The 16566-nt window shown below is 43.7% G+C and overlaps 1 protein-coding gene across 6 annotated transcripts; it reads left to right on the top strand.

Annotated features, from left to right (window-relative positions):
- Window positions 1-20: 20 nt before the first annotated feature.
- Window positions 21-16494, top strand: slc12a6 (solute carrier family 12 member 6). Of its 6 annotated transcripts, none has more exons than XM_077543754.1 (27): window positions 21-169; window positions 2503-3651; window positions 4618-4712; window positions 4781-4906; window positions 6402-6548; window positions 6622-6676; window positions 7389-7519; window positions 7601-7842; window positions 8218-8333; window positions 8409-8612; window positions 8683-8847; window positions 9127-9225; window positions 10106-10163; window positions 10235-10409; window positions 10495-10613; window positions 10684-10782; window positions 10860-10979; window positions 11851-11955; window positions 12024-12192; window positions 12337-12532; window positions 12886-13055; window positions 13742-13873; window positions 13938-14045; window positions 14145-14168; window positions 14427-14662; window positions 15277-15410; window positions 15502-16494. In XM_077543754.1, exons 2-27 carry the CDS (start codon window positions 3429-3431, stop codon window positions 15591-15593), a joined length of 3540 nt encoding a protein of 1179 aa, XP_077399880.1. In that variant the 5' UTR covers window positions 21-169; window positions 2503-3428; the 3' UTR covers window positions 15594-16494. The 6 variants fall into 6 exon arrangements, with proteins under 6 accessions (XP_077399880.1, XP_077399882.1, XP_077399883.1 ...); XM_077543756.1 differs by having other exon boundaries at window positions 2500-3651; XM_077543757.1 differs by having other exon boundaries at window positions 21-1406.
- The last annotated feature ends 72 nt before the right edge of the window (window positions 16495-16566 follow it).

Here is a 16566-nt window from a genome sequence, read left to right as displayed (position 1 = left end):
GCGAGGTTGCGGTGGGGACGGCGAGCGCGAAGGAACACACAATACAGTTTCGCTTCTCGACTGGACAATAAGGAGCCGAGAAAACTAGCGAGAGGAGCCTCAAGTGACTACAGATGTCCGAATGGGGAAGACCTTGGTGAAGGCTCAGTGTCGACATCACCCGAGTCACGTACGTGCTTCACACGCCGCTTTTGCTATGTTGTCGCGGTGGTTGACAGTTCCGCGGCATGGGCTAGTCGGTGGCTAACGTTAGCATGCTGCTGACTGGAACCTGCCAATCCAGCCAACCGGCGTCCCTGCGCTATTTCCCCCGATATTTGACGCTTATTGCCGGCGAAAAACGCCAAACTGCGGAACGAAAGACGCAAAACATGTTGAACGGGTGTTCTCTGGTTGCTGAAAGCTGGTTGCAGCCGGTTTGAAATGTCCGCATCTCCCTTAAAACACCGCAATCCTTTCTGTCGCCACAAAGACGGACGAGCAGCTGTTGCGACATTTTCGATCAACGCTTATTTCTCACCTTTTCTTTTTTTTTTTTAAACACTTTGATCTAGTATCGTATTTGCGGTTTCTAACTCCACTGCAAGGCAGAATTATTAAAATAAGCGTTTCAAGTGGCTTATTTCGCGTTACTCATTAATTAGACTATTCGTACACATTCATTAAGAGGTTTGTCCATGTGTAATTTATTACACCAACATTGGTATTTAACGTTTGGATGAAAATTCCATTTAACGCCACCAATGCAGTCGCACGCCCGATATACTGTAGGTACAGTAGTGTCTCACATATACACAGGTGATCGCTCATACTGATCATTTAATGCACTTACACTTGACATTTAAGTTAGGGCTATATTGAAGTAGGTACCATTAAATTTGACAATGTACAAATCTAAAGACGATTATGTAGCAAAAATGAGCACGCGCCATTGAAAGTGTTGCTAAGATAAGTTTAGATGAAAATAAAAGCAAGCGTGAGCCTAATCATCATTTGAATTGTGACGTCATGTTCTTATATTCACTGAAAGAAAAAGTTTAATTTTTATTCATGTAAGCACTGTGTTTTCATTAGGAGCAGGGAAAATTAATCCGCCTGCTGCAGGTTTTTGTTCCAGGGTAAAATGTCAAGCAAGGTTTGTCAGCAGCAGACCCCCACCCCCACCCCGCCTCCTTCCTCCCTCCCACAGCTGTTTTCTTTCCCAAAACAAGACAAAGAAAAGTGACAGAGGAGTAAAAGGCATCCATCCGCTGCCGTTTCCCGTTTGGGAATGCCGCGTTGTGAAACAAGCCGCCTCCGTTCCCTCTCAGTCAGCAGCGACTGGTACAACCGGTTGGAGCCGCTTCTTTTGTCCGTCTTGAAGTAGACCCTGGTTATTCTTTGACCTGGTTTCTGTCGATACCTTGGTGAGTCATTAGATGTGGTTGAGCATTTTGGGATCTCATAAATAGGTTCATTGGTTGAAGATCCAACCAATTAAAATCAGAGTTTTGGTTCCATGCTGTTTAGGAGCATGTTTGTTGATGTCAACATGTGCAAAGACTCACTTGTGGAGATACTGTCTTTGACCATTTTAGTGTTCCTGATTATTTTGCGGTGGGGGGGCTAAAATGACACCAAGTGAAGCCCTTTGGTATCAGACACGAGTCAAGAATTCAAGCACCTTCATTCGCATCAGTGGTTATCGGAGCCAGACTGGTGACCCAAAAAAGCATCTTCCCTTTGAATAGTCTGCTGGCATGGCCACTTTAGAGTGCCTCATTGTCACTGCCTGACAATTAAAAAAAATAAAAAATTCAAATTTGGCAGGATTGTTAACCACTCTTTTCTGTAGCGTGTCAAATAAATAAGACATTAATTTTGTAATGTACACAATAATTTTTTTTTAAATTTTGCTGTGTAACGATTAATTATACGGATCTCTCATCAAATTAATCGATAAATATTTTAATAATCAATGAATCATTTGACCTTGTATAATGTTCAGTGTGGATGGTTGTTCGTCTCTGTGTGTCCTGCGATTGGCTGGCAACCAGTTCAGGGTGTACCCTGCCTACTGCCCGAAGCCAGCTGGGATAGGCTCCAGCACCCCCCGCGACCCTTGTGAGGACAAGCGGTTAAGAAAATGGATGGATGGATAATGTCAACTTGTCCAAATCCTCACAATTTCTTCTCAAATATTCTAAGATTTTTGTTGTCCTCCATGAAAGGAGACTGATTACCTTTATGTTAAAAACAAATAAAACCTTTCCTAAAATCTGCTTTTAATTTGGAATACAGTCATCAACCTTTTAACTATTTTTTGACATGTTACGGACCAAACACTTTATCCACACAAAATAATTGACATTTTAATCACTTGCTAAAATAATTTTTAGTTGGCCTAATGTGTGTATCTGAGTTTAGTTTTTCTCATACTTGCTTTCTGTCTTCCCCCTGTTCTTGTTTGTTCTGCTCCAATCCCTCCAATTCTTGACCCTAAACCTTGCCCTGCTCCAGCAGAAAAGCGTTGCCAAAAACATACACCCGCACTAAATTGGGGTGAAGGAAAGTAGTGGTCTCACATTTAATTAATTAATCGACAACTAATCGATTATCAAATTAATAAAATCCTGTTTTTATCAATAAATCATTTAGAGCCATTGTTTAAGTTAAAATAGTCCATATCAGAATTTGAGCCTCTCAACAGTAAATACTCTCTGATTAACGCAGTCATCCATGAAAGCAGACATATTTTCCTTTCTGTGTATCAAAATAAGATATTTGCAGAATTCTGCTTTTACTTTGGAAAACAATGATCAACAATTTCCCCTATTTTCTGACTTATGGACCAAACCAGTAATCAATTTATGAAAGAAAAAAAAAGATTAGTCAGATGTTTGCGGCGTCGTATGAATAATCTGTAATTTACATATAGCTGAATCTGAAGCAACCTCAGAAGTGTATATCCAACTAGTAGGCGTTACTTTGCATGAATCAGTAGCCAAGAAGTAACTCTCAGTTTCAAATAGGTTGCTGAATACAACATCACTCCCTCTCTAACAACAATAATTGGTTAATAAACAGTAATCTTTTTTTTTATTATCTTTTTTATGCAAAACATTTTAATCATCTTATTTAATTTATCAATGGAATAATCAATTTTCCAAATATTAGATAGTGACATCCCTAAAGAAAACGCCCCCTGGATCCACCTGGCCTGTTCCTCACTTATGCCCGGTGGTGGCCAATCACGACGCCTCCATGGAGAATGGCGACTGGAAAAGGACTAATTATCCCGGCAGTCGTTACCTCACCTGCAAGTGTCAGCTAAACTCAGTTGGGTTCAGCTGCGCTCGCTAGCCTGTGAGCCGACCAGCCGCCCTCCCTTCCCTCGCCCCGGTCTTCCCGAAATCCTACCCCCACTCCTTTTCCCAGAGGGCTTCGCCATGACGACCGTGCGGTTCACCGTGACCCCCACCAAGGCGGAGGACCATCCCGGGCTGTCCGACACCTCGCCCGAAATCAGCTCCCGCTCCGGCACCCACGTGCGCTTCGGCTCCCGGGAAAGCGTCAGTCGGAGCGAGCCGCCTAGCGACGCGTCGGGAGGATGCGCGCCGCCGGCGGGAGGAGGCGGGATGGAAACGCCGGACCACAGTAACATGGAGCAAGGTGAGGAGAAAAGAATAATCCCCAAGTGTGAACTGGGTTTCTAATCTGGAATTTAAACCGGGATTTTAGGAGATCTGTCAGTTGCTTGGTCAGGATTTTATTAGCTAACACAAAACCAAAACACAAAACCATTTCACATACAAGTCTATATTAAAGTCCAGAAATGACTTTCTTCAGGCACAGTTAACTTTAAAAGTACAGTGGACATAAATTGCCTTGTTGGCAAAGAGAGACATTTTGCAGTTAGCCTCAAGATCTCCTTTTGTTTCCCTGACTCAGCGTTTGAGCCAAGAGTCAACAAAACCCGCCTCAGTCTGCTTGTGAGACAGTCAGCTGACACTTTCACTTCCGTATATGAAAGAACAACTTGTGCGTGTCCATACTAACAAGGCCACCCCACACTGTTTGTATATAATAATCTTCCCTAAGTAGGAATTGAGCCGCTTAATCCCATTGAGTTTCAAGCGTCCACTCGTGCGTCTCTCAGTCGGGAACAAAACCCTCGGAGTAACGTAGCCTAGTGTGACGCAAAGCCCCCCCCCCCAGTTGGCCACTGCAGTGATGCCAGATAAATCCCACGCAGGTGCGCTGACCTCAGCTGGAAGACGCCTGTCATTTGATCCGGTTTTGCTTTTGCAAGTCCCCCAGATGCACCTTTTAGAGGATTCTTTTTAGACAGTAGAGGCAGTCAAATGAGTGACAGAACTGTTGTTTTTATTGTAAGCACAGAAAAAATACAAATAGGGCGAAGAACAGCTATACAGGAATGGTTGTTGATTGCACGTGTGCGTTGAACTATGTAGCAGCGGCTGAATATTAACCAGCATTGTGTTTACGTTCACACTTAGGTGCCAGGGTGATAGTAGCTAAGAATGTAAAGGTGGCTTCCAAGTGTAGAAGGCCGTCATGAAACAAAACGGCAGCTCCCTACCATGCGTTCACGCCTGCTGTGTTGTATCTTGGCAGGGGATGGAAATTCCAAACTCTCCAGCGTGTACATCAACAACAGCCACGGCGTGGATGACGACGACTTCTACGACAGGAACTTAGCCTTGTTTGAGGTTTGTGCAAATGCCGTGCGCTTCGGTTCCTCAGGCCTCGAACGACGCCGTCTTCCCACTCCTCACAGGAGGAGATGGACACTCGACCCAAAGTGTCGTCTCTGCTCAGTCGGCTGGCAAACTACACCAACCTGATGCAGGGCGCCAAGGAGCACGAAGAGGCCGAGAGCAACAGTGAGAAGAAGAAGGCCAAGGTACTTGTTGAAAAATATTCAGAAACTGGAGACAAAAATGGTGTTAGGTACGTCTACCCACCGACGAGCAGTAATCGATCTGAAAAATAGAAAAACAGCATTTGTTCCCGTATAATCATATTATCAAATAAAATATAGAATATGTTACAAAAGAAATGTGTTTAAATGTTAACATTCTTCTTAGTAAGTCACAATGTCAGACTTGTCTATAGCACCGGAACCTGACTTTTGGATTCAAGTTTGTGAAAACGCATTTGAAATGACAAAACACACAAATTTACAACTTATCCAATATAAAATTATTCACAGAACTTACATTACTCAATATATGATGAAGAAAATGGGACTCTCAGACTCCGACATTTGTCTCCAATGCTTACAAAACACTACAGACACTTATGTTCATGCTTTATGGTTATGTACTCCGGTTATGTATTTTTGGACTAAAGTCTTAGAAAAACTTTCCGCTATTTTGGACTGTAGGATACCTTTATCTCCAAACTTGTGTTTGCTAGGTGACCTAACAACAACTGACTTACCACATAAACAATTTCAATCTACACTTGTAGCCCTTACTATCGCTAAAAAAAACAATTCTTGTTAACTGGAAAAATAAACAAACTCTGAATATCGACCAATGGTCTAACCTCCTCATAAATCACATTTTAATGGAAAAAATATCTGCCTCAAATAAAAACCAAATATCAAAATTTATAGAAACATGGTCTACGTATATAGAATTTTTTAACCTAATTCTGGTTACTTAATTCTGTCTGTTAGCGAGAGCCACTACATCGTGATAACTTACATTGATGTTTCTGCATTTGGCAATTTATTATTATATTACATTATTAGTATGGGATTTTTTTTAATGGGCTTTAGGTGAACTGATGAATACACACACACTCGCACGCATGCACGCACACACACACGCACATACACATACTCACCCACATACAAAAAAAAAAATATATATATATATATATATATATATATATATATATATATATATATATATATATATATGTGTGTGTATATGTATATATATTTATATATATTTAAAAATAATAATAAGAAAAAAAAACACAAAAAAAAAAAAGTAAGTCACAATGTCCCATGACTGGTGAGCTATTTTCCGAACAGACCCGACCGAGACTGTCTGCATGGCAGTCAAGAAAAAGAGTACATGTCAAATCGGTAAAATTACCGAATGAACAATACTGAGCTCTCCAGGAAAAAAAAGAAAAGAAAAAGAAAAAGAGTACTTTTTAAAGTGTTGCCTCATGATTGATACTTGAGAAGTACTTGACACTAACAACACAGTTACTGGATAACAGTCTGGTCGACACACCCGAATCCAGGTTGACATTTATTCTTTTAAGCGAGTGACGTCTTGCTGATAAGGATCCACCAGCAGGAGATAAAACTGTTATCTATAAAGAGTTTGCAGGATTCCACGCTAGGATCTCACCTGGTCTGTTCTGGCCCTCCACAGTCACCGCGCATGGGGACCTTCATGGGCGTCTACCTGCCGTGTCTGCAGAACATTTTTGGCGTGATCTTGTTTCTGCGTTTGACCTGGGTGGTGGGGACCGCCGGCGTGTTGCAGGGCCTCTGCATCGTCCTGGTCTGCTGCTGCTGTGTGAGTGCCGCAGAGTGTCATAGAGTGGCCCGGGCAGCCTTCTCACCCGCCCGAAATCTTTTTGCCCATCCAGACGATGCTGACTGCCATATCCATGAGCGCCATCGCCACCAATGGCGTGGTTCCAGGTATTCCTCCTACCCCAATATGCATCCTGCACACTGAGCAATTGATGCTTCTCTATAAAGGTTTTTTTTTTTTGTCTAAATTTTGTCCCAGTTTTCATTCATCCGCTCAGAAAAAAAGAGCAAGGTGCATTGACGTGTCAGGACAGCATTGATGTAACATTCTGACCAAAGTTAGACTTTCAAAATAAAGGCACACTGTAGAAAAACACAGTTTCATCACGCTTTCTTTGCCTTAGCACATTTAGTAGTTGCACTTAATGAACAAGCACAAAATACTTTGAGTGCGACTGCAAAATTATCTACCAAGTGGCCAAAGAAAATGTGGCAAAACTGGCATTATAATGGCTTGCTTTTAATTTGAAGACCTGATTTTTATCTTCCACATGCCATTAAAAGTCTTCACTAAAAATGATGTTAAATATTCATTTATCTACTTTGCTAGTCATTTGTGTTTACGTACAACTGTTTCCTGTATATAAAATGGTAGTTATTTTGTAAAAAACTTATTTTTGTTCATATTGAAGGAACCAGTGTTCCAAACACAAACACAGGTTCCTTGAATATTTATGGGTGTCTGGGATGGATGAACTGGAATCATTTTATTTCCTGTGGGAAATCCTACTTTGGCTTTTGTTTGATTCGCTTTTAGTCAGATTTGCCCTAAGTGTTATCTTTGCACCTGTATGTAAATTTTTCGATTCCCCCCCTACAGCTGGAGGTTCCTATTTCATGATCAGCCGCTCTCTAGGACCTGAGTTTGGGGGTGCGGTAGGTCTGTGCTTCTACCTGGGTACCACCTTCGCCGGAGCCATGTACATCCTCGGAGCCGTCGAGATCCTGCTGGTTGGTCGTTCTTCTTTTCCGCTTGCAACATTGTTTGAGTCGTCGGTAGCAAGCCACACGCTCCCTTTTCTCCTCCCCCAGATGTACATTGCGCCTGAAGCGGCCATCTTTACTGCAAAAGGGCTGGAGGGCGAGAGTGCGGCCATGTTGAACAACATGCGCGTCTACGGCTCTGTCTGCCTCCTCCTAATGTCCCTGCTAGTCTTTGTAGGTGTCAAGTACGTCAACAAACTGGCCTCAGTCTTCCTGGCCTGCGTCATCGTCTCCATCATCTCCATCTATGTGGGCGCGCTAGTGTCTGCTTTCAAGCCGCCCAATTTCACGTACGTGCGCCCATCGGGTCGCCTCCTTTTAATAATAATCTTTCTATTGGAAAATCAGGGAAGTACAAAATTTAACTGAATTCTGTCTCTTAAGTTCAATCACAGAGTAGGGGGCGTGTTGCTCAAGTTAGGCACAATGTTGACGAGAAGGGGGGGGCATGGGAGGAGTCAGTTTTGAATTGGTTGTTTACAAACACAAACGGTTGTGTTTACAAACACAAACAAACTAAAGACCCCACCTTTAAGCTTAAGTTAACTTGTAAATTGATCTTAAGTTAATTTTAAATTTTAGCTTAAGTTAACTTTTAAGTTTAACTTAGCTTTAAGTTTAAATATTTCCAAAATCCACACCAAAATGGCGCGTCATCTTTGCAGGGTATGTATGCTGGGAAACCGAACCATCAACGGCCACGACCTCGTCGACAACCAGTGTGCTAAAACCGTCCTGTTTTCGGCCGAGAGGGAGGTCGCCAACGAGACGCTTGGCGTAGGTGCGTTTTGTTCTGCCCGTGCACAGCGGCTCAGGAAGAGCGCAAAGTTGACAAATTGTTGCAACTCCTTCCCAGCGGACGGCAACACCACGGCGCTTCCGACTCCGGAGCTCGTCCTCAGTCCTGGTCCGAGCCTCGATCCGGTGGAGAAGACCACGTACTTGTGGAGCCGCTTCTGCCAGAGCGCCGACCTCAACGCCTCCTGTGACGACTACTTCGCCGCCAACAACTTCTCCAGCATCAAAGGCATCCCCGGTCTGGCCAGCGGCATCATCGCCGGTAACACACACACACACGTTGGCAACCGTTTAGACGCGACAAGGCGTGACTTTCCTCCTTTTCGTCGCAGAGAACCTGTGGAGCTCGTACCTCGGCAAAGGAGACGTGGTGGAGAAAAGCTCCACGAGCTCCTCCCATGGAGCGAGCTCGCCGTCCACACAGCAACCTTACGTCTTTGCTGACATCACCACCTCCTTCACCCTCCTGGTGGGAATCTTCTTCCCCTCTGTCACCGGTAAACATTTCTTCATTTTCATGCACTGTAACTATAATAGCTTCCACGCAAGCATTTGTGAGGTGAGAAGTCACCGAGGCCTGAGAAAGGACACGGCTTTCTTTTTTCACTTGTAGTGTAGAGTCCAAATAGTAGGGATGTTCAATACTACTTTTTAAAAATTTAATTAAAATAAGACCCGTGTCGGCCTAATACAATACCTGATATCAGTGCTAAAGCGTTAAACGAGGGTTTTTCTGAAGCTTGTTCATTTTGAGGGGTTTCCCTGTGTTCTCTCAGGAATCATGGCGGGTTCCAATCGATCAGGGGACCTGAAAGACGCCCAGCGTTCCATCCCCATCGGGACCATCCTGGCCATCCTCACCACCTCCTTTGTCTGTATCCTTCCAAGATTGCAATATAGTGGTGCCTCGAGATACGAGCTTAAATAAAAAGCTTTGGGACACATAACTTTTCACAATTGAAATGAATGGAAAAGCCATTATAGGGATACTTCACTCATTTAGCCATTTTCAGCAATAAAAAGTTTATATTTTGCCTAGAATTAATTTGATAGCGTCATTATTTTTCATGTACAATTTATAACTTTTAAAAACACCTTCCTGCTTGCTGTCGAGTGACAATGACATCATGTGTGCATAGGCTCAGGTAACGACCAATCACAGCTCACCTGTTTTATGGGTTTGGTCATGTGACGTTCACAAACTGAGCCAGGACAAAATATTTACTTCTTATTGCTGGAAATGGCTAAATGAGTCAAGTACAACAGATGCTCATTAGCGTTAGCATGAAACTAGCAGAAGCAAAGCTTAAAGTGGAAGTCAACCTTAAACCTTTCTTGACAATAATATGTTATATGTAACCTCGCTGGTCTAAACATGACATTCTGTTTAATATTAAATTTGTGGAATATGAGTCATGAAGCAAAATCCAGCCGTCTTTGTCCATTTCAGGGGGCGGCCATTTTGCCACTTGCTGTCGACTGAAGATGACATCAATGTTGCTCAGGGCTCACGCAACGACCAATCGCAGCTCACCTGTTTTCTGAAGCTGAGCTGTGATTGGTTGGCTGGATTTTGCTGCTTCACTCATATTCTACAAATGTAATATTAACCAGAATGTCATGTTTAGACAAGTACGTCACATATATTGTCAAGAATTTTTTGGGGGGTTGACTTCCCCTTTTAAGTACATAGTAAGTAATAATGTTTGAGTTGCCCATTGAAGGTTTGATGTTTCCCTGAGTTGCCTCCACCAGACCTAAGCAGCATTGTTTTATTTGGAGCCTGCGTCGACGGCGTGGTCCTCAGAGACAAGTCGGTTCCACTCGTTACGTGCTTCTGTGTGTAAGACAGATGTTCTATTTGATTTTTGTCGTTTCCCGCAGGTTTGGAGATTCAGTCAAAGGGAATTTAGTGGTGGGCACGTTAGCTTGGCCCACCCCCTGGGTCATTGTGGTGGGCTCCTTCTTCTCCACGTGTGGCGCCGGCCTCCAGTCGCTGACGGGTGCGCCAAGACTTCTGCAGGCCATCGCCAAGGACAACATTATCCCCTTCCTTCGGGTTGGAGCTGACGCTATCGGACGTATCAGAATGATGCCACGTAAATAAGTCAGTGTGCTGACGCGTGTTTGCTGATGTGCGTCAGGTGTTCGGGCTTGGCAAAGCCAACGGTGAGCCCACCTGGGCACTGCTGCTGACGGCCCTCATTGCTGAGATGGGCATCCTCATCGCGTCTTTGGACCTGGTGGCTCCCATCCTGACCATGTGAGACTCGCGAGTGTCTCTCGTTTGATATCATTGGTCGCCAGAGCTGTCAATCATCTTCTCTGTCCAGGTTTTTCTTGATGTGCTACCTATTTGTCAACTTGGCCTGCGCCCTGCAGACACTCCTGAGAACGCCCAACTGGAGGCCGCGCTTCTCCTACTACCACTGGTGCGTCCGCCGCCGCCGTTGCAACTGTACTCAGTCTCGCGCATACTCACTGTGTTTATGCTTTTGTGTGTGTCAAGGACCTTGTCATTTTTGGGGATGACCATTTGCCTGGCGCTCATGTTCATCTCCTCGTGGTACTATGCAATCGTTGCCATCGTGATTGCAGGCATGATCTACAAGTACATCGAGTACCACGGGTATGTTGCCATGGTGATGATATGTGCTGTTCAGTTAGCCGCATTTTACAGCGGTACCTTGATATACCCCAACTTAAGCGTTCTTTTGGATATGCCTTGCCGATCCACTTTCAGACAAAAATACTCACAAGGAGTAGACATTAACATTAAACTAAACATGTTAATGGTAAACATTCGTTAGGCCACGCCCCTTAAAGACACACCAGCATGCTCATTTTCACTTTCTGTTATGTTTTTTTACTTCAGTTTTACACGACAGTAATCCTCTGTAATAAATAAAATCCACAATATAGAAATACCCTAGTGAAATACTCCTTAGGTATATTTTTTTAATAGCATTTATGGCACTTAATTTTAACATTTAAACACAAGTTTTGTACACTACAGTGTAACATCGGTCCAATCTCTCTGTGTTTACAGTATGGTAAACAATCCATTTTTTCCAAACAAACAAAAATTAAGCCAACACCTCGCAGTATACATCAATAATCACGCTCCAAGATTTCCATTTAAAATGAACCTAGTGCTGTTGCTTTCTGTAGTGTGTAAAAGCAGGATTACAGAGGATGAAATTAAATCATTTTCAAGAAAACGGTTTACGTTCTTCAAAATATACACAGTCTCAGTTACCGGTAGTTGTGTGCCACCATTTAGTGGTCACGAATAGTAACACCCAAAATAGACAAGATGCAGAACAAGATAAGAGTTATTAATTGTATGAAAAGATCTGCAAAATAGCGGGACCCTGAATCTGCAATGGAGCAGGAGTTACTCCACACACAGCGTGTTTTTCTTCGTGCCACTGTTACTGTATAGTGCCACTAATGAACTGGCCATTGAGTGGATATATTGTGGACTATGTGTGATTCAGAGCAGAGAAAGAGTGGGGAGATGGGATCCGCGGGCTTTCCCTCAGTGCCGCCCGTTACGCCCTCTTGAGATTGGAAGAAGGCCCTCCGCACACCAAGAACTGGAGGTACGGAAGTCTTAAGTGACGACAACAATGATGATTCCGGCCTCTGTTTTAAGACCTTGCTCCTGCAGGCCACAATTGCTGGTTTTACTCAAACTGGATGAAGACGCGCACGTCAAGTCTCCTCGGCTGCTGACCTTTGCCAGCCAGCTGAAGGCGGGAAAAGGCCTGACCATCGTAGGCACTGTGGTTTCCGGCAACTTCCTGCATAGCTACGGAGAGGCACTGGCGGCAGAACAAGTGAGTTCACATCATGCAGTTTTTGATTTCTTGACTTCATCCTCGATAGCGCTCTTTCGTTTCAGTCACGCAGCAACTTCACTGCCTGCCAATTACATACTGCATTGCACCCAAGATTCTGCTCCTTCATCTTGTGCATGTCAGACCCTGAAGCTTCTGATGGACAAGGAGCGAGTGAAGGGATTTTGCCAGTGCATTGTCGCGCAGAAGGCGCGCGAAGGCATCAGTCACATGATCCAGTCCAGCGGCTTGGGTGGGATGAAGCCCAACACCGTGGTGATGGGATGGCCTCATGCATGGAGGCAGAGCGAGGATCCGCAGTCGTGGAAGACCTTCATCCGTAAGTCCCATTCCCCAGAGGTGGCAAGTAGAAGTACAGATACTTGTTTAAAAAATTTTTTTTAAAAAAGGAGACTATGAGTTCCAGCCTCTCTCAATAAACAGCAAAAATAGATAAATAGCACGCTATAATATTGTACTGATACAATTAAATAAAGGTATTAAACAGTTTAAACTATGTTTAAACAATTAACAATTGTGTGTTAGCATTATGCTAACTGGCTTTAAGGCAAAGTTTTGTGGTTGTTTTAAATATACAGCATGTAAAACGTACAGCAAAGTATTTGAATTTGGTTACGTTCCGCCATTGCCTTATGAATGAGTGACTTATGGCGCCACCTGTCCTCTTACCAGACACGGTGCGCATCACCACAGCCGCTCACCTGGCTCTGCTGGTGCCCAAAAACATCTCCCTGTTCCCCAGCAACAGCGAGCCGTGCGCTGATGGCTACGTGGACGTGTGGTGGATCGTGCACGATGGCGGGATGCTGATGCTGCTGCCCTTCTTGCTGCGCCAGCACAAGGTCCCAGCCGGTCTTTTTTTCCTCTCTCTTTTCAAATTAGATGCTTCTCGCTGGCTAAGGTGAAAATAGTTGTAGATTAGTTTTTTTTGGTTTAGAATTTTCGTTTTCCAAATCAAGTTTTAATTAGTTAAGAGTTGGTTTGCTAGTGTGTGTGTGTGTGTGTGTGTGTGTGTGTGTGTGTTTTTTTTTTTTTTTGTAGTGCTGTAAGATCTGAGTTGAATTCACCTTACGGTACTTGGAACTTATAAATCATGTCTCAAATCATCTGTCTCCATTGAAATGAATAGAACTGCCCCCTCAAAAAACAACTATTTTTGTAATGTTTTTTAACAATGAAAATACTAATCTTTAATATTATTCTATATAAACATTAAATAAACATACAGTAATAGCATAATTAATTTTAATGTAAAAAATTAAACAACTTTTGCTGAAGTAAATTGAATGTAAAGAATAAAACCACTTTTGCTTCATTTGGGTCCTGTGCTGCTCCTTCTGGTGTGTGCTCCCTGGCCACTTGGGGGCAGTATCATACAGACATACAGATAGTGGGGGATACGGGAAGACACCCATTTTAATTGCATTGATACTCTGAAATATATATTTTCCTTGCCCCCCCCCTCTAAAAAAAAGATTTTTCAATGTTAGTTTCTGAACCGTAACAACCTTGACGTGTTCCCCTCCAGGTGTGGCGCAAGTGCAGGATGCGCATCTTCACCGTGGCCCAGATGGAGGATAATTCCATCCAGATGAAGAAGGACCTGGCGACCTTCCTCTATCACTTACGCATCGAGGCCGAAGTGGAAGTTGTTGAGATGGTAGGCCTCTGCTGCTCTAAGGTGTTCCGAGAGCATTGAGTAACGCCTCCTTGTGCCCACTCAGCACGACAGCGACATCAGTGCGTACACTTACGAGAGGACCCTGATGATGGAGCAAAGGTCCCAGATGCTCCGCCAGATGCGTCTCTCCAAATCAGACCGCGAGCGAGAGGTAAGGCCGCGCTACGTGGAATAATTCGAACCACCTGCCCGACTCCCAAAATGTTCCAATTCAAATGTTGGCTTCCTTTTCACCGCTGGATTTCCTCAGCGGGTACGCTGGAGTTTCGATGATGTGAGTAGCCAGCCATCAGCTATTCAAAGTAGATTGCACCTATGGAAGTATAGCAAACCGTTTGAGCTTGATATCCATGTGAAGGTCTATGCATTAGTATGTCGTCGTAAGAACAAGAGACAAAATCCCCTCGCCGTCGCTCCTAAGTGCTCTCGCTACAGTAAATGTGGGTTAGTCATGCTAGCCAGTGTGTGCTGTGGGAGCCAACGCCGAGGCCGATAAATGACTCCGTCTGTTTTTTGTTTTATTGTGATCCAGGCTCAGTTGGTCAAAGACCGTAACTCCATGTTGCGACTGACCAGCATCGGCTCGGACGAGGAAGACGACACAGACGGCGGCGAGCGGGAACGAGCGGCGGCCGGCGATGGCTCCTCGTCCGAGCGCCATCGCCGCGTTCAAATGACCTGGACCAAAGAGAAGGCGTCGCAGTACCGTGCCGCGCACTCTGGATGCTCCACGCCGGAAGGCTTCAGGGACATGCTCAGCATCCGGCCGTGAGTATTCACACGTTACTCCGCCACACCGGAATCCACAGCACTTATGCTGCATTCGAGGATGCTCGGAAATCGGATTTATCCGAGTTGTTTTTTCCCAGTTCCGACCTGAAAGTGTTTGAGGCGAAAGTAAACAACCAAATTGTTTTTATTTTGGTTGTCAAAACTTATTTTGACCTCCAGCAAACTTGTCTTCTTGCAATTTTCTTTCATTTATTGTATTTATCCTATTTCATAAGCATTTCATACAGTTCAGTAGTTCACCGTATAATTTCATGCAGGGAGAGAGCAGCATACTGTCACGTATGTTGTGTTACGTAGACTTATGTCAAATATTTATGGATGAAGAAAGTTATCTACTTTTATACTCAAGTAGATAGTGTTCTACCATTCATGGTCTGTGTTTTCCAAAGGGGTCGCCATTGTAGAGTGACGTCACATTGTAGTCCGTCGGTGAAGTCGGGGTACTTTTTTTTCCGACTTTGCAAATGGGATTTCCGAGTTCAAGGGGGCGTTCCAGTACACAATTCCTGGTTTGATGTCGCAAAAGTCCCACTTCTGACCATTCTCGATTGCAGCATTATTCTCTAGTTTTTCAATTGATCTCCCTTCAGCGACCATTCCAACGTGAGGAGGATGCATACAGCCGTGAAACTGAACGAAGTTATCGTCAACAAATCCCACGATGCCAGAGTAGTCCTCCTCAACATGCCGGGACCGCCGAAGAACGCAGATGGAGATGAGAACTGTATCCTTAATCCTAAATCAGCACATGGACAAATGTTGTTTTTCTGGTCATCTGCACTAATACATTTGCATATCCTTGACTCACTGAGCAGACATGGAGTTCCTGGAGGTTCTAACAGAGGGTTTGGAGCGGGTTCTGCTGGTCCGAGGTGGAGGAAGTGAAGTCATCACCATCTACTCGTGATGAGCCATCTGCTTTGAACGCAGCTGCCAAGCTACTGGAAGTGAAAGAGGGGGGAGGTCATCTCATGCACGGGACCACTCAAACCAACCCCCGCTTGTCACTCGTCTTCACTGTCCGTTCATGACACGCGCACGCCTTCCCATTCCACTGACGTCAGGCTGCAAGAAGAAGAAAAATTAGCACCGTGTTTTTGTGGAGTGTTTTCCTGCTGATGGTTGTCGTAAGATGTCAAGCGTCAGAGGCTGTCGTTACTCTGATGAGGCTCAGGGTTGAATTTTTGTCTTTTTTTTTTTATTATCGAGATAAGATATGTTTGTTCCAAATGTTGCAATTTTTTTTCTTGCTTTGCACTATGTTTCCAGAATAGTAACTTCAATGGTTTCCTATCTCCTCTCATTTTAAACTACAAGAGATCCCTCGTAGTTTTGCTGTGATGTAATTTCACAAACTCAATAATAATGTGCAGCTTCTTGACCGGCACCTCTCGAAATGACACTTTCCTGTTTAACTGCAATACCTTCAATATTAGGAGAAAAGTCTCCGGGGTGGCCCTTGTCTGGGGTTTAGAAATGAGACAAGAAGAGGGCCATCCCAATGGAAATGACCAGTATGCATGTGTTTGTTTTAGAAATTATTAATTTACTCTTAAATTATTCATCTGCTGTTTGTGTGTGTGAGAATGAGAGCTTGTTTTCTGATGATGAGCTGTACATGAACTTTTTTCAAATGTGTTACAGTGCAGGGATTTTTTGTTTGTTTGTTTTTCCAAACATTATTTTATTGCCTGTACATAAAGACAGATTCCAAGATGTATCTTTTTTTTTTAATGACACAATTTAAATGAGGCATAAAACTTGTTTGCTTGAACATTTTGGGAATAAAGTGATTTAGAAGAAACAAATGTTGCCCTTCAATAATTTTGTCTCGGCCACTCCACCAGCAGTTTACATTTGTTCTTGTAACGTTACTTTGT

This window comes from Vanacampus margaritifer, chromosome 15 (genome assembly GCF_051991255.1).
Source record: "Vanacampus margaritifer isolate UIUO_Vmar chromosome 15, RoL_Vmar_1.0, whole genome shotgun sequence".
NCBI lineage: Eukaryota > Metazoa > Chordata > Actinopteri > Syngnathiformes > Syngnathidae > Vanacampus > Vanacampus margaritifer.
Note: the sequence above shows the minus strand (reverse complement) of the source record. Positions and strands in the feature narration are given on the sequence as shown.

Coding starts and splice junctions, on each gene's coding strand:
- slc12a6 (XM_077543754.1), top strand. CDS start 3,429: ATGACGACCGTGCGGTTCACCGTGACCCCCACCAAGGCGGAGGACCAT. Junction 11,956..12,023: donor CCGCACACCAAGAACTGGAG/GTACGGAAGTCT, acceptor TTGCTCCTGCAG/GCCACAATTGCTGGTTTTAC. Junction 12,533..12,885: donor GTCGTGGAAGACCTTCATCC/GTAAGTCCCATT, acceptor TCCTCTTACCAG/ACACGGTGCGCATCACCACA.